Genomic DNA, 18,418 nt, shown 5'->3' with positions numbered 1-18,418 from the left:
ACACTATGTATTATGTAACAGTAAAAAGTGTTACTGACAAAAACGGAATAAAACATACAAAGAAAAATGTAGTAAAATATACCCAACAGCCCCGGTCTGCACCGCAATATGTGCATGCATCATCACTCTGTGAGGTAACAGCACATAATGGGGTGTAATGTAGTTTGTCTGATTAGAGTTGCCGTAGCGTGATATCATTGGCCAGCGGAAGTATTCCGTCCGCAGGAGGAATGATTTGCATTTTCTAGCAGTCAATCACAGTGATCTCCATTTTGCACACTGTAATTGATGGCACAAACCATGTCTAAAAAGTGCAATGACTTACTTATTCAAAATTATAAATGCTGCTTTTTACTTAGATTTGTTCCTGATGTTTGGCATTTTAGTTCATGAAACCATGACAGTAATTGGTCACACAAACAATGACTTCTAAGCCATGTACGACCCTTATCAGTGATAGGAAGAGACGTTCTTCCTATAATATAATGTCAGAAGAGTGATTTAGGTACATATCTCATTGAAGCAATCCCCTTCGCTCCCGGCTGTTTTATTGGATTTTGACTGATTTTGCAAGGCCCACAGAATATTGTGTTCTATTGCTATAAAAACATGGAACCTACCAAAAGAAAGATAAGAGTCTCTTCTTTCATCAGTAAAAAAAAGTATATTTATATCTGTTTCCGTTTGTTAAGTGTTTATTTAAATTGAGTATTGGGAGCACTTATAAGCTGAGGGTCCGTCTTTACTTTATAGAGGAACACAGAAATGGCAACAGGTAACCGGACCTCCTCTAGCCTCTAGCCTAAACATTGCCATATGTGCAGCTGCCTCATAAGCTATCTTTTATTGTGTCTGCAGTTTCCTTTTCTTTTATATTTTACAGGCATATCACAGGCAATTAATTGCTTCAAAGTAACGCAGTGGAATTTCCAGCATTCAACAAATTAAGGTTGAATAATAGAGCAGTTTTGACTACCAATGGAACATTTTTGTCATAGCAAGTCGTGTGTGGCCTGTTCAGGTCCATTTGAAACCAATATACTTTCTCTTTTTTTATCTGAATGTATGGATGGATGGATGGATGGATGGATGGATGGATGGATCTTTATTGTCACCAGGGAGCAATATGTTGTTTTTTCCTTAATGCTCATGCTCTTTGGCTCTCAGGTGAAATGCTGATTATTGGTAGTATATTAATGGATGTTCACTTACAGTTAGCTGGCCAACAGCAGCAGAGCAGCTTTCACTTGAGTTTGCCCGTGGCCCAGGGTCCAACTCTTCACAAAGAGCCTGTCAATAGATCATATGTAAAACAGATGTGTGGCAAAATAAGGATTGTATACAATCATCATGTATGACGCATTTGGTTTCTTTTATGTATACTACTTTTGAAATAAACCTAATAATCAGGTTTGTAAAGTATATAATCTATCAAGCAGAATGAATAATTAAATACTTTGTTGTATACCCTTTTGTTAAAAATTTGTACCCATGACTAAGAATGATGGCTACGTTAATGTAACAGTTGCCATGGTGATTTGATTAAATATAATGATCTCAAGAAGTTCAACTGATGGAGTGTTTCGATCAAAGGCTGCCATACTCAGGCATTTATGGACCTCGACATTTGGCAAGCTTTTAATTTTTTGTCAAATAGTGGCACAATATAGAGAAGTCCCAAATGGAGTCTGACTCCCATGTAACACAGTTGAAGTCATAGTATTTTACTCTTCTGTCTCGTGTTCTCGTTCTTTGTCTCCGTCCCCGCGCTAATGTCACTCTGTCCAACTGCATTTTTCAATAAATACCCATCACAATACAGATAACCACACAGGAAATATATAAAACTATTCCGGGATAAATAGGTTTAGAGAACCTCTATTCTGTATGACCAAGAAGCTTAACAGGGCAGTTTTCAAAAATAAATAAATAGATAAATAATTTAGGTGTGTCAAAATTAGTGCATTAATTTTGAGTTAATTTAAAGTTCCTTCAACGCCACTAATTATTTTAACGCACGATTAATGACCACCCCTTACTTGGAAAGCCTTTACTGGGGGAATTCCTGTCGCCACGCAGCAGACACGTCCACGTCAACATTTAGCAGTAATAAATGTAATAATAATGGATATATTTGTGGAGACTGAGGTCAAGTAGTATTTTACAATATTAAAAATGTGCAGAATTTCACAAGTTACTTCATGTTAAAGATTAGAGCGCTCCTAATATGAAAAGAAAAATGCACTGAGCTGTCGCTAACGTCTTCCAAATGTAATTATGCCATCCAGTGGCAGAAAAATGATCTCAACACAAATCAATATCACACTCCTTTTTTTTATAGTACAGTACACCTTTGTAATTCTAACTTTTACTAACTAACATTGTTGTAGAATTAATGTATAAAAGACAGCCATATTTCTATTAGTTTACATTTGTGTCCACTTTTATGTTAACAGTATGAAAACGTACATTTTATTGATATAAAAGTTGAGAATAAATTGTGCAATTAATTACGATTAAAAAATGTAATCGCCTGACACTCCTAAAATAAATAAATAAAAAGTGGATGTGTTTTGAATCTGCATTCTAAACAAAACACCAACAGTTAAACTTGATTCAAATGAGCTACATGAGCATGAATGATTGACTGTAGTGCCAACAGAAGGAGACAGTAATGTGACGGCACCAGATATCGCAGTGCATTTTTGGACTTGTAGCATCAGAGGTGTGTGCATCATACAGTTTGCTAATTTAGACATAAAAAAATTAACTTGGAAGTCCAAATAAAAGTAGGCAATATCTTGAGGATCTTACGTTTCACTTTTCAGTACTGTGACCCTATATACTGTAAATCTGTCAAAAAATTATTCATGTCCAAATATCAGATGATATTCTATTTACTAGTACCTAGAAATACTGAAACTAATGAACAAAATTCTGCACATCTAAATTACACACTATATGTGGAGAAGTGAAATGTGGTCAAATTCTCTTGAGCTACTGACTGAAGCCACATAGCAGCACAAAAGTAGCGGTAAGGCGCATATGCAAAAGATTTAAGTTCAATCATGCATTCAGGGCTGGACACCTGATCTTTCGCTTAAAGCTCCCCCAGAACCATGGGAGGACGGTCGGGTCTCACAACAGGCCTCCTACCTCCAGCGATCCGCTAACACAGAGCCTCTGATGGGATGGTGTTTATTCACTTCAACACTGCTCAGTGGGGACGACTGTGTGTGGTAGGTAAGTGGGCACTACCAGAGGCCCTGTGTTGATATGTGTGTCTGTGTGCAAAAGGGGCTACTAAGAACAGGAACAACCTTTATTTGTCCTGCTGACCTGATGGAAAAGTAGTTTGTTTTTTGTTTTTTTATCGATTATAAATAGACTATTTAATGGCTTTACTTTTTCAAAGCCCGATATTGAATCATTAAATCATAAATCAACTAGACTAAGTGAAATGTCTGCAGAAATTGCGTGGGAATGCTGAAAGCTGAATGCTTATGACAGAAATTGAAGGATAAATTATATGAAAATTACAAAGTAATTAATTATTTATTACTAGTGATAGTAGTAGTAGTAGGAGTAGGAGTAGTAGTAGTAATAGTATTAGCATTACTAGTAATTATTAAGAAGTAACTTGTAGTTGAATGATAAAAGAATAAAAAGAAAACTTGAACTGCATTCTGGTGAACCATCAACTCCTGTTTACCGGAGCTGAAGAGTTGTCCAAGCAGGGTTTGAACTCTGGTCTTCCGGTGTCGCAGGCAATTGCTCAAACCACTGTGGCATTGCTGCCATAGAAGAACCTGTGACATATTCTATATAATTGTAGTGAATATGTCAGTGTATACAAAGATTGCGTTGAGTTTGAATTTTGAATATAGGATGAAGTAAAAACTTAATGACAAATGACATCAAATTGTGCACTCCTTCTTTGCTCTATATACCTAAGAGAGAAGCGCAACCTCCTTATTTATAGATGTACATGCAGCAATAGTTACTGCTTTGTAAACTTTATGATGTAATGTAAATTGAAAAATCTAATGTATCGCACAGTTGAAGTATTCCATTTAATGAATCGCTCTAATCCTACTTTAAAAAACCCAAAACAGACTTAGGTATTAGGGGTGTGCCTAAAAAATAGATTCTCATAAGAATCGTGATTCTCATTTAGAACAATTCAGAATCGATTTTAAATGTCCCCACATCAATTTTGTTTAAATTATTTTATACTGTCTTGCCCTTGTTTGTGTGTGCCTTTATTGGGAGCGCTGTTCATGTTGTACATGATTTGGCCACTTAGGGGCAGTGTGGTTCAGCGCATTCTGATACACTGTTAAGTCGTAGCCACATTAGAAAGTAGAAGGAAAAAGTCACGATCAAGTTATGCCCAAAAAGTTTTTTTTTTTTGCAGCGTAGGAAAAGCATATGCCGGCAAGTAATGTTAAGATGCTTCTCTGTTTACATTCCTGAAGCGTTTTGTATGAATAGACGTTCTTTTGAGTAATAAAAGTGCCGCGTGATGCACGCTAATTAGTGTTAGCGAGTTAATGGCACTTTCCATTGTGCGTTAGCCTTCAGCTAGCTATACGTTTGGGAAACAAGCTAAACAAAGTGTGTTTGCATTTAAGTGTGTACTGTGTGCAATTTTCTTCATTTTTTGTTTAGATTTACAGTTAACCTCAACTAGAGTGTAATAACTGGCTTGATACGGTAACAATAGTACTGTTAGTTTGAGTTAATGTTGCTTGGTGGACTGATTAGAGTGAGAACACACTACAGGAAGTGAGGTAGACCGAGAGTGTCTATGAGCCAGGAATAACGTACTGTACTGTGTTGAGTTCTGGAAATAAATACAAGTAAGCAAGTCACAGCTTTAATCGTCCACATGATCAGTGACAATGGAATAGGGTGAAACAGATACCAGCATTGGACTCTTTTTGAGGGACTGTTCGCTGTCTGCTAAACTGTACTCAGTCTGCTCAGGGAGGGCAGAATATACTGTAAAAGTTATAAAAATGTATAGCTAGTTACATAGAGTAGCAGTTGTGGTTTACATACTGTTTTTGTGGAAAAAGGCAATCTCCTTACAATTCAAAACTTAATAAATGTCAATAAAATTGTTTAAAAAAATAATTTAAAAAAGGAAGACATTTGAATGTCCCCATTTGCCCATTCTGTCTTGCAAACCAGACTGGACCGATTCTTTGCACATCTATAAATTGAAGCAGAAATCATTGTCAATCCAATTATTTTGAATCAAATATTGTTCTCTGAATCGAAAATCGATTCTGAATCGAATCACAGACCCACAAATCGGAATCAAATCGAATCGTGATCCCACCCCTATTAGGTATATTTGTGCAAAATTTAGGACATAAAAAAGATCAAACCTGAAATAAAATACGGCATACAAATATAGTAAAGTAATGGAAACAACAACAAAAAAGTATCTAATATGTAGCTTGAGTTTCATAGCCTGAATGCTTTCTCAGGGCTTGAGAGCTTTGGACAAGAATGTTTCTTAGGCTTCTTTCAGTAACCAAGAAAACATTTTAGCCTCTTCATAATTCCTCCACAAGCCCCTCTAAGCTCCAAGGGCCCTTCCTCCTTTAGATATCGCTTTGGTCCTGTCTGGCATCTCTATACCAAGCCTGCCACACACCATTCAACTAGTCTGCATGACACCTTTGGGACCTAGCTGACCTTCCTGTTGACGTCAAAGTAAATCCGTCGCTGCAGCTAGAGGCTCCACCCAGGGGGCTGGAGGTCTAATCACCACGTTCATTACTGCAGCCACAGAGGAAACAACAATTCCTGAATTGTCACAAATGACATGTACAGTAGCCTCAGCAAAAGAAGACTTGACGAGTAGTGACTTCCATTTGTTCAAAGTTGACAGATACTGTATAAACAAAGTAAAAATTTGGCCAGGTAACCATGTTACCTCAACAACCTTGAAACATACCACAAATTGGGTTCTTGCACTGCAAAGACCAATTATTAAACAGTTGAAAACAGTCACTGCTAAATAAGAACAATATCTGTACTGTTTTAACCTTGAACACAGCTTTCTTTCTTTCTTTCTTTCTTAACCTGGTTTGTATTATTCAAAATCCTAAGTGGTCCTTCATTGATAACCAACTTCTTTTTTTTTTTAAGTTTCAATATGATCAGTTAAAAATTGCACTAAGCAGAGTGCCATAAAGCCAGCAAGAATGTACCACCTACCATTTTAACTTTAGAGCTCTGATACCTCAAACCTCCATGGAAGTAAAAATAATAATAATAATAATTCTGAGCAGATATGCTGTTTAGAACAGCTGTAAATTGATCTTGATCTGTTCTATCCCTGAAGGTAGCCATGATATAAATAGTACAAATGCGTTGTTGAAAAACACAGAGAAGCCAAGTCTGCCCTGTTCCTCTGTTCTTGTTTTTAGAACGATGAATAAAATAAATAATTAAATAATAAATAAAAATAAATCCACAAATCATGATTCTACTATCAGGATCCAAATGGACTAACTAGGAAAATATACAGTAAAAAAAAAAAAAGTCTGCACAGCATTGTTCAAGTTTTTGTGATACATCTGTGATTTACATTTTTTCGTCAAAATTAAGATTCAAAATATCCACCAGGAGAAATATGATAGACCCACCCACCACCACCCCCACCCCCAGAGTTGTTGTATGACCAGCCCAGGATCTCACTGTCTTTCATCCCTGAGCGCAACATCCCTAATATGGTCAGCAATTTATAGTACGTTGACAGTTGAAGTAACAAGTTTCAAAATTATACAGTGGAAGCACATGACATTGTTCTTGAGTTGTTTCTGATTCATCAATTTTAGTTAACTGCTTAAAGACATTTTTGCTAATCTTTTTGTACTTTTTTAATCTATACATAATTCATGTCATGCCCTCATGTGAGTGGTTCAATATGCATGCTTGACTTCACTGTGTGCATAAGTGGCACGATAGTCACTCAACTTTCTTCTTCCTTTAGCTTTGTGTGTTCTTATTGGAAGGTTCTCTGAGAGAAAGCGCTGTCCAGATGGATGTCTTTAAGATACCAAAAGCTTCCACAGTTGAATTCTTGGGGTCAAGGTGGAAAAAGTGGTCCAAAAGACAGTTTTCCCACAATGTCTACGCAGCTATAGCCCCCAGCTGCTCAAGGACTTCCATAACAACAGCTGCACAGAGGTTTAGTGGTTCATGTTGCTATGACAACAGCAGGATCAATTGGCATGCACAGACTCAGTGCTAATAGTGAAAGTGACATTATGCCAAAATTCCACCTCAATAAAACACAGACAGGTTTTTTAACTGCTTTGAGATTCAGAAGGAGGCAAAATCGTTAATGTTTCATGATAAAGCAAATAAGTTATGCTTGAAAATTCCTAGGAATAACCCACACACATTGACAACTAACTGAATAACCTCAAATTCTTCGCGTACAGATGCTCATACAATAGATGTTGTCATGCCAGGCTGCATGAGCCACAGAACAGCAGGATGTGTAAAAATCATGTGTTTTTGTTCTTGTAACAAACAGGATATTGGGCCTGAGAAGTATTGTACACACATACAAAATTAGTACCAAAAGGATGTTAAGGAGAAAAATACTACAGTGGCAAAAATACATTATGAATTTATTAATTAAAAGCAGTTTGTGTAATTTTTATGTCGTCTGCCATGCATCATCCAGCCATGGCAAAGTCCAGAGCATTATAGTGATTCAAAACGATGGCTTTAGCTGGTAGTCCCACAGGGGTAACCAGAGCTGGTGCAGCATCGCCATGGGGATAAGCTCCAACATTTAACGAGCCTGCAACTGATAAGGACAGCTGTGCTAGACAAAACAAGTCACAAACTCACTTAGTTAGCTTGTAAATTTCCAGCCTCAGTTTGAGGTACTCTTACTTCAGGTCTTTATAATATATTGGAATTAATGGACAATTGCCTGATATTTGACAACGATTCAACTGTATATATCCGTTTTTATGTGGGTACAGGAGGGTACGTTTTACATATTTGTTGCCATTTTTATTGGCTGTTTTTATCTCTGTAAAGCACTTTGTGCTGGATTTCTAATGAAAATTAAAGATGAAAGGACGAAAGAAGATGAATGTATGTAAAGTGCTATATGAATCCACCTGTCCATTTTCCAAACTGTTTATCCTCACAAGAGTTGCGGGCGGAGCCTACTGCACTCAATTGCCCTCATTCATTCATTCTTTAGTGGTGGACTCACACTTCCCTCTCCCTAACCACTTCGTGCAGCTTCTCTTTGGGAATATAGAGACGTTCTGTCCTGGGTCTTCCCTAGGGCACCCTTCCGCTGGGGGGTGCCCGGAACACCTCAACAGGGAGGCGTTCAGGCAGCATCCTAACAAGATCCTTTAGCCACCTCATCTTGCTCGTCTCAATGCGGAGGAGCGGTGGCTCAATTTTGAGCCCCGCCCGTATAACCAAGCTTCTCACTTTTTCTCTAAGGGAGAGTCTGGACATCGATCTGCCTGTCGATCTCCCGCTCACTTGTGAACAAGGCCCCAAGATACTCGAACTCCTCCACCTGGGGAAGAATCTCATTCCCGACATGGAGAGGACACTCCCTTTCACGACCGAGAACCATGGTCTCAGATTTGAAAGTGCTGATTGTCATACCGCTTCACAATCGGCTGCAAATTGTTCCACTGAGAGCTAAAAATTGCAGCTTGATGACGCCAAAAGAACCATATCATCTCCAAGATGCAGATACGTAATGTGGTCACCAACCCAGAAACTGTGACTAAGGGCAACCTTGGCGATGTCCAGCGTTCACTGAAAAATAATCTGCCTTGCTGCCAGCAATGTGGACCAAACTCTGACACGAGTCATACAGGGATTGAGCAGCCCATACTAGGGTGCCCAGTACCCCATACACCCAGAGCACCCCCCACAAGATCCCCTACAGTAAACGATAAAAAGCGTTCACCAAGTCCACAAAGCACATGTAGACTGGTTGACCGTACTTTCATGCACCATTGAGGACATTGTCAAGGGTGTCGAGCTGTATCAATGTTCTACGACAGGATGAAAAACAAACTTCTGAATCTGAACTTTGGCTTCCCAACGGACCCTCCTTTTTAGCATCCCCGAATAGACCATACCCAGGAGGCTGAGGAGTGTGATTCCCCTGTATTTGAAGCACACTCTCCGGTCCCCCTTATTAGACAGGCGAATCACCACCCCGGTCTGCCAATCCAGAGGCACTGTCCCTGATGTCCATGCCATGTTGCTGAGGCGTGTTATCCAGGACAGCCCCACAATATCCATAGCATTTAGGAACTCTGGGCTGATCTCATCCACCTCTGGGAGCTTGCCACCGAGAAGCTTTTTAACCGCCTTGGTGACCCCAATCCCAGAGATAGGAAAGCCCATCTCTGAGACCCCAGAGTCTGCTTGGAATTGAGGATGTCTTTAAAGTATTCTCCCCACCAATTCACAACATCCCGAGTCCAGGTCAGCAGTTCCCCAGCCCCACTATGCACAGTGTTGATGGTGCACAATGGCTCATCCCCTCCTGAGACGGCAGATTGTGGGCCAAAATTTCCTTGACGTTGTCCATAAAACGTTTTCAATGGCCTCACTAAACTGCTCCCATGCCCAAGTTTTTACCTCGCTGACCATAAAAGCTGTGGTACACTTGTCCCAATCAGTACCCATCAGCTAGCTTCCTCAGGAGTCCCACAAGCCAAAAAGAGCCAATAGACTCCTTCTTCAGCTTGATGGCATCCCTCACCGCTGGTGTCCTCAGGGTGGTTCAGGGGATGCCGCCACAAAAGGCACTGACCACCTTAATGGCCACAGCTCCATTCGGTTGCCTCAACAATGGAGGCACGGAACATGGTCCACTTGGACTCAATGTCCCCCGCATCCCTCAGGACGTGTGCGAAGTTCTTCCAGAGGTGAGATCTGAAACTCTTTCTGCCAGAGGACTCTGCCAGACATTCTCAGCAGACCCTCACAACATGTTTGGTCTGTGCTAATTCGAATTGACATCTTCCCCCACCTTTGGAGCCAACACACAACCAGGTCGGCCCCTCTCTTCACTTGAGTGTCCAAGACACGCGGCCACAAGTCCGATCACAAAGTTGATCATTGAAGTGCGGCCCAGGGTATCTTATGTCTGAACATAACCGGTTTGACCTTGCCCTTCCAATACATTTGGAGAGGGGCTGTGTATGTCTCTTCGTACATACGTCCGAACGTATGTACGATTTTATATGGTTATCGGTATCTTTCAGCTTAACCCGGCAAGTGCATTATAACTAAGATGAGTAAAAAGGAACTGCTCATACAGAATTGGCTTCAAAGACATTCCTTTTCCCATACAGTATGTCCTTTCACTTACACAAAGGTAAATGTCATGACATGACTGTGGTGAGTGTGAGCAAGCTTGACTTTTCAGTCTTTTCTACTTATAGATTTTAATGAGAGCGTGATTTTATATAATAAAATGTAATGTCAACTTGGTGATTGACTGGTGATCCTGCGTACCCTCCCTCTTAGCAAATAAGCACAATAGTGGTATTGATACAGGATTTCTCTGTCCAATTGTATCGTTGTATTTGAGAATTTACATCAAATAACCAATATTTCTCATTACTCTCTATCATTTTGCCGGAGCTCACTTAACTGTAATAACTAAAACAGCAAAGGAATCTTGCCAAAAGTAGAATGCAAAATGTGGACTGTGAAAGAAGCCAAATAAGAGAAGGAATTCTGGTTCTTGCTGCAATGACTAACTTAACAGACGGCATCCTGCTGAGGCCGTCTTGTGATGTGTGGAAAAACATACAAGTCAGGATATCTTAGTTGAAACAGTTGCTTGCTCCAGACAAAATCAGTCATCTTCTCTTCTGGGTATATTGTAGTATTACCATTAAAACCACACAGTTCAGTGATTTGAATCTCAATTTTGGCAATAGTTTTCAAATAAACAAAAATTATAGCAACTTTTGATCAATCCATATCAATATCACACTTTATTTTACCATTTATTTTAAATGTAAAATTAAAAAAAAAAATACCTATGTAAGCCCCACTTATTTCAGATCAAACCCACTTCCAGTTTAGACCACGCCCGCTCCGAATACAGATACAGATAATTTAGATGGTTGAACAGATACAGAGAGTGGTGTACTCGCTCATCCCTATTAAAAACGTGTCTACCAATCAGCAACCTCATCCACTTGTGTCGTGTCGAGGTGTATCTCATTGTCTCATTAGTTTGCTTGAATTCATGCTGCATTCGAGGATGGTGGGAAGTCGGATATATCCCATTTGGATTCTTCCAGTTCCGTCCTCAAAGCATTCAAGGCAAATGTAAACAACAAAGTTGACTGATTCTGATAACTTGTTTGTTATTCTGGTTAACGCAGCCAGTCCAAATCACTTTATGTTATGTAAAGTTACTTATTTTGAATAACTAAATAAATGTTAAAATAAATTAATAAATAAATTAATAAATATGTTTATAATTGTGCAAATTACATTTTGCCATTCACTGGCTTTGTCTCTATGGGGGTCATCATTTGTCGAGATTGAAGCTGGTCAGTGATAACGGGGTCCTTTTTTTTGTCAAAGTTAAAGTGTTAATTCATTGATTAATCACAAAAAAATTAATCATGTATTAATGAAGATTAATCACACTATTAGTTTTGACCGCAGATGATCATTTAGCTTGACAGCGGATGTTTACGTTAAAGGTAGCACATGTGTTTGAGCAATAAACATAACTACATGCATTAAGTGAACATAGACATTCAGAATATTTGTTCATGTCAAAATATTTAGGTTATTTTTTGATCATTTTAAATTATGCAAGTAATTAACTGATTACAAAAACAGGAGGATGAGAGCGTTCAGTGGATCAAAAATTGTTGAAAACATCCTCATAACTTTACATCTAAAAATAATTAACACATAATAACAGGTGCTCTTCAAAAACATGTTGTTAAAAAGCCTTTTTAATTAAGTGATTAATCATGATTAATCAAAATTCTAAAATGTGATTAATCTGATTTAAAAAAATAATCATTTGATATCTCTATTTTTTTTTTAAACATCTTTATTACGACTTAGCAACTCGGATCTCCGAGTTCTTGTGAACACTTTCTAGTAAAAAAGAAAAGTCTGACTTCTCACCTCCCTTGAATGCAGCCTTAGTACCCTTTTTCTGTACAGTCCTTGTTGGATCATTTTCATCAGTGTTTACTTGTTTGAATGTTTGTTTCTTTAAATCAATTTATTTTAGACTTTTGTTAGTTTCTTGAAGATTCCAAAGTGTCTTGTTTTCCTTTTATCTATTTATATTTCCTTGTATTTTTTGCAATTAAATACCTTTTTTTGTGAGCACACGTGATTTGGGGGTAATATTCAGAGAAAAAACTCACAAATTTGCCACTTTATTTTTTACACATTCATACATTTTGAGAGAATAAGTTTGTGTTCTTGTCACATTGCACGCATGACATTTTTTCACCTCTGAGTTCCTGTATTTACCCATGTGCTGGCTTGGCTGCTGTTTATACTCATTTTAGCACAGCGCTGTCATCACCCTTTCGAGACGAACCTTTATGAAGTTACACAGTGAGTGAAAGGTGTGTGTCGGCGCTTCGCCGCAATCTCTCTGCTCTTTAATTCAATAGTTTATTAGATTATGATAATGAAACTCTTCCAGATGTATATTAATAATTCCACATAGAGGCTCTACCCTACAAACAGCTAGCAAAGTTGTTTTCCCCCATGTTGTGTGTTTAAATGACAAATGACAGCAATGTCTTTTTATGAATGACATGTCAGAAGCTATAGAAGCCAGCAGCCACCAGCAGCCAGGAAAGTCATTGACATCAAAACAGCCTTTTAACAACATGCACATGCCTAAATTGACAGACTAAAAAACATGGAATAAGTACTTCGAACACTTGCGAAATCCCCCATAATATTTTTTTTGTTCCTAAAATACATGGCCTATTCTAATTCTACTGCCTACATTGCTCTTCTCACAAATAATTTATTTGTTCCATTTGCAATATTTCAGTCGTGTTTTTAGCATGAATGAAAATTTTTGAAATGTCAGTAATTTTGATACATTGACTCAAATTTCAGACTGTATGAGCTTAAGGATATTTTTAACTGAAACATGTCTGCTAGTCAGAGAAGGGGTTCCCCAGGTAGCAGTCAAGAAACGGGTCGAGGAAATATGTTGATATTTGAGAAATAGTTCGGTCATACTGTTTTACTCAAATTTGAAGTTTTTTAAATAAATTTTCTTCAGACAAAAAAAACAAAAAACAAAAAAATAAATTGCTCCATAAAGCATCGTCTGATTTTCAAAATGATCGCTGCATTGTACTGTGATTGAAGTAGCTATTCTAACCAGATTCAGCATTTTGACAAACTGTAATTTTTGGGAAATCTTGTCATGTTGCTACTTTGACTGTGTATAAATAAAAACAATTTTAACTGTCATGTTGGAAAGGAACACGGTTGTTCTTGTTCTCACTACTGTTTTGATATTATGAGATGGAGGACTCAAAAGTCTGTCAAAGATGTGCAGTGACATAAAGGCTGTTGTTGCCCCCCCCCCCCCTCCCCCGAGGAGTGCAGAGGAAACTATAAGTCAAGGTCACAAATGAGAAAGTTTACATGAAATGGATGCTGAACGATTTTACGAAAAGACAGAAATGTGAGTTTTCTGACATATATTGCAATTTGGATTGAATTCACTATTTTCTACTATATACAGTTACATTTACAAACATGACAGAAAAATAGATCGTACCACCGTTAAGACCTCGTTATACTTCTGCGTGAGGCGACGGCGGAGACGATGCGGCGCAGTGCCGCTGTACTTGTGCGCAATAGGTCACCACATCACAATACACATCAATACACATCAATACACATTGTTTTGAAAATGTGCTACAGTTCAACTTCAAGTCGGGGTGTCGCTACGGCTGCTATTGGCCAGGACGCCACAGAGTGGAGATTCCTCTGCATTTTAGGGCCAATTTTAAGTTTACGGAACAAGGAACAAAGCCGGGGGGAGAGTTGGCCCATCACCATGGCAATTATTCAATGCCAATTTGCAACGGTTACTTTCGGCCGTAACTCGCTAAAAAAAAAAAACGTGCTTAGCGAACACAGTTTATTTTTTCTTGTCACACACACATCCACACAATCACACACACGTGGTCTCTAGGGCGAGAAGTGGATATGCGCCGCCTGCGCTTACAAACACAGTTGCCTTCACGGAAACTATCCGGGGGGAGAGGAAAAAAAAGCTGAGTATGCCATCAAACAGACCAATCATCAGCGATGTTACGACCCACCATCTACGGCGTACAAGAATTGGAGACGTGTGTGCAGCATTTGGACATGAGCTACGGCGCACTTCTCGTTAATAACACGCCTGTCATTAACGCAAGAACAAACGCAGAAGTATAAACCAGGCTTTAGGATAGGCATCAGCAGGAGGATTGGTATGTAAAGTGACGTCAAACGGAAGCGATGCATTTATGGTTTAGAACTGCCTGGGGAAATGTAGCGTCTGTGAATGCTAACAAGCTATCACAAACGAATTTAAAGATAAATTAACATACTGTAAAATATTGTGCATGTAATTTGCAAACATGTTAGTTTCAACAAAAGTTAAGTAAGGAAGTACGGCCCAATCACTGTATTGAGAGAGCAGCTGTGAAAAAAAGCTATGGGTGAGCAGCAGGCAGGTATTTGAAGCTGTTGGTGTCTCTGGAGTCCCAAGAACTACTTGATGCAGGATTCTCCAAAGGCTTGCAGTCACGCATAAAGCTATATTTCAGCCACCCTGAATGCGCACAAGAAGAAACATTTGCAGCATGCTCAGAAATATGAATCTAACAGCTTTATGCATGCAATGTTATTTTGGCTGGCCGGGATAGATGGACTTCTGGTAAGTTGATGGATGGTCACCAGTGTTGTACCAAAAGTTCATGAACTTGTTCATATTTTGGGTGAACGTGAACTGAACGCAGTGCATTTTTGCTTTGTGAACAAGCTCATTCTGGGGTAAATGAACAGCTTTAAACATAGTTAATTTTTTCTCCTGGTTGCCAGGTTTTCTCTTGTTAGAAAATCAGAGTAAAGACACCATAAACCGCCTAAATTAGGCAGGAAATGCCATTATCTGGCAACCGCCGACATCAAAAACATCATCAAAATGCTACGCTATATTGCCCAATGTAACTAACAGCATCGCTGTGTGTTGCTTGCGAAGCAAACGCATATGAACGTATGTGATTCTGCCGTCCCTAAGAGTAACACACAACAAGAAGAAATACACACATCGTATATTTAAATACAAAACATGCTTGGTTTATGAAACATTGCTAGAGCTAATGCTGAAGTCGATGGCGGATCCCATTCAAATGCTAACAGGAAACTACCATCAACTTTGGGAGTGCTATTCCTTCCTTCAAATAACGGCTATTCATACACACAAACACTTTGGAAACACATGCACACAGGTAAGATAGCACTACTCAAAGGCACATTTTTTTCCCAAGCTCTGCAAAACGATTTGTATTACCAGAGGACAAATGCAAAATTCTTCCATCCCATTGTACTCCATGCATGCATGGCACCACACTGCGCCTAAGAGGGTAACATGCGCAGAAACCGTCTGTCTTTGTTTTTTGTTATTTTATTTTCGAATTGTCACATCATGCATTATTTAGTTTAGTGAACAGTATTCTTATATTACTCCTATATACTATAAACTAGTTCATTTTTAGACCAGTAACTTTGTTTAAAATATATATATATATTATGAACAATGAACTGAATGAGTTCATTTTAAAATTTGTGAGCTGAACTTTGAACTAGTTAGCGTAGAAAATTAACTTTCCCAACACAGATAGTTACTATGCTCCAAACAAGGCTGGGATGACAGCGGGAGGTGGCAAGGTGATGTTTTGGGCTGGAATATGGGGAATGAGATGTTACCATATTTTCACGACAATAAGGCGTTAAATGTTCTCAAAAATCCATGGTGCAACTAATAGTGAGGTGCGCCTTTTGTGTGCACCAAGTTCCAAAATCTGTAAATGTTGTGTGACTTTGGTAAGCGCTCCGCTTGACTTTCTCTGTGTAGCATTTCTGCCGACAGACAGCGGAGCAGTGCCGACATATTGCTTACATACAGGAAATCCGGCCCTGGTTGAGGACAGCCAGGCATGAGAACCTGAAAGACTCAACTGAAAGATGACGTGAGTCTATTGGGTTCTCATGCCTGCCAGTCCTCAACCAGGGCCGGGTTTCCTGTATATAAGATACAGTAGGACGTCATGGTGCTCATTGCTTTCGCTTTGTGGAAGCATGCATGCTTGGGCGAAACGTGTCTGCTTGTACTAATCGAGTTTTTGGAAAAGCCGGCATCATTTCTGAGGAGCCGCACGCTAACAAGACTGACTCTGACAATACTACAATGACGAGTGGGAACCTGCCGTGTTTGATGGAGAACTAGCCCAAGCTGTTCGTTTCAGATACAGAAGATGAGGACTTTGAGGGATTTGTGGATGAGGATTGATCAAAAGTAATGTGAATATGTTGTTAAATGCTTAAAGTACAACCAAACTCACTCTTTACATTGTCAAACACTTCAATAAAGTACAACCGAAGTTTTGTTCCACTGCCTTTTTAAAAAAATACTCTAGCAAGTGAAAGCATGCTACCATATGTTTTGAGCTAGCGTATGTTTAACCTTGCCCGTAACTGAGACTGTGCCTTTTAATACGGTGCGCTTTATGGTCGGTAAGTGTCTTTAGGATGTTAAAATGACTTCAGCAAAATAGTACAATTAGTAACTAACCATTACCTGGTATGGTATAAAAACAAGAACAGGCCTTCCCCTAGGGATTGTACAGACTAGTTCACGTGTCGTCTTAACTACTCAACGATGATGTTTCCAGCTTGACGTGGTCTATTTGTTCACATTTGTGCCCTGCTAGCAGAGGAAATCACAGCCACTTGCAGCAAAAGATGAGCAACCTTAGTCAAATGAATCTGCCCCCATAATTAGTGGAGAAAGAACTACTGATCGTGATTGGCCGATTTCCGTGGAAACACATGTGATCGACATATGTCAATCAATGCCTTTCACTGCCGATCACCCGCAGCTTGCACTCTGTAGCCTGTGGCCAACTAGAGACCACCAGCCTGTGTGCAGTGTCACATCCCCTCCCCCTTTGCTTCACACTGCACTGGTGCGCAGCAAACCAAACAAACATGCACGCATCAACATTTTTCCCTATTTTCTGACATGTTACAAACAAAACCGGTAACTGAATTGTAATATATGGTGTCAATTTGAAATAATGTCCCAGCAGCCAGCACACTGAGAAAAAAATGTCCCCCCCCTTCTTCGCCTACATCCATGCACTTGTGTTCTAATTTCTATGTTCTGCATACATTTAGTATATGGGCTGTCCATTGTCGGTGACTGACAGATTCTCTACTCCTGTGATTGTATTGATTTGTGTACTGAAGAATATCAACGACACTATAAACTAGGAATGGGCGAGTACCGATACCAGACAAATTTCATTCATGGTATCGGTACTTGCGCCGGTTATCGATACTGGTATCGGTCCCCGCTCTTGTGGCAGTATTGGGGTCAGGAACTAAAAGCTGAAATGGTTATTTTGCATATATTGACCGCCACAGGTATCTCGAGTACGAAAAATCAGAGCGCTTTTTCCTGCCTAGTACTCGTTTCTTATAGTTATTATATACTCGGGTAAGTTTACGCATTTGCGCCCAAGGCAGTATGAATGAAGCGAACGACACGATACATGAATATGTTGTATAGGCCCTATGTTATTTTAGCGTAATGTGAAGGCTGCCACGTTGTGGCCTGTAGGGCAATACTCCAGTAGCTAATGTGTTTCGTGTCTGCAGATTCATCACAAGCTACATTCATCACAAGCTTTTTTCGTCTTTTTTTTTTTTACCTGTAACGCGAAAAAAATTTATTCCTTAAAAATACCCTATTTAATTTGCCTAATTAGGCCTTACTGGCCAACTGCTCCAAATTCATAAATGCATAATCACTACCCTGGCGTATAATGTAAGTGTACAAAATTGAAAAAATTAACTGTTGATTTAAAAATAAAAATAAAACCATGAGGCCAACTCGTTTGTTATTAAGTGAAAATGTCTTTATTTCCTCTTTGTTGTGTACTTTAAATGACTCTTTAACCGAGCAAAAGTATACTTTATCCATGTACTTGTTGAGTACTCAAATTTTCAGTTGAGTATTCGAATAGTAACTCGATAGTTGCAGCCCTACTGTATTCCTTAAAAGGAAGTTATACAACCACATATT

At 39.0% G+C, this 18,418-nt stretch overlaps 1 protein-coding gene across 3 annotated transcripts in view; it reads right to left on the bottom strand.

Annotated features, from left to right (window-relative positions):
• pknox2 (pbx/knotted 1 homeobox 2) overlaps positions 1 to 18,418 on the bottom strand; it is a 108,352-nt gene that overhangs the window by 77,648 nt on the left and 12,286 nt on the right. For all 3 annotated transcript variants that reach the window (XM_086098941.1, XM_086098942.1, XM_086098943.1), the window contains one exon: positions 1,213 to 1,290. In XM_086098941.1, coding sequence (XP_085955067.1) covers positions 1,213 to 1,290 — 78 coding nt within the window. The remainder of the gene's footprint in view (positions 1 to 1,212; positions 1,291 to 18,418) is intronic.

Source organism: Leptonotus elevatus, chromosome 16 (genome assembly GCF_054856555.1).
Source record: "Leptonotus elevatus isolate MCC_2025b chromosome 16, RoL_Lele_1.0, whole genome shotgun sequence".
In the NCBI taxonomy this organism is placed as follows: Eukaryota; Metazoa; Chordata; class Actinopteri; order Syngnathiformes; family Syngnathidae; genus Leptonotus; species Leptonotus elevatus.
This window is presented reverse-complemented; position numbering and strand designations above follow the sequence as displayed.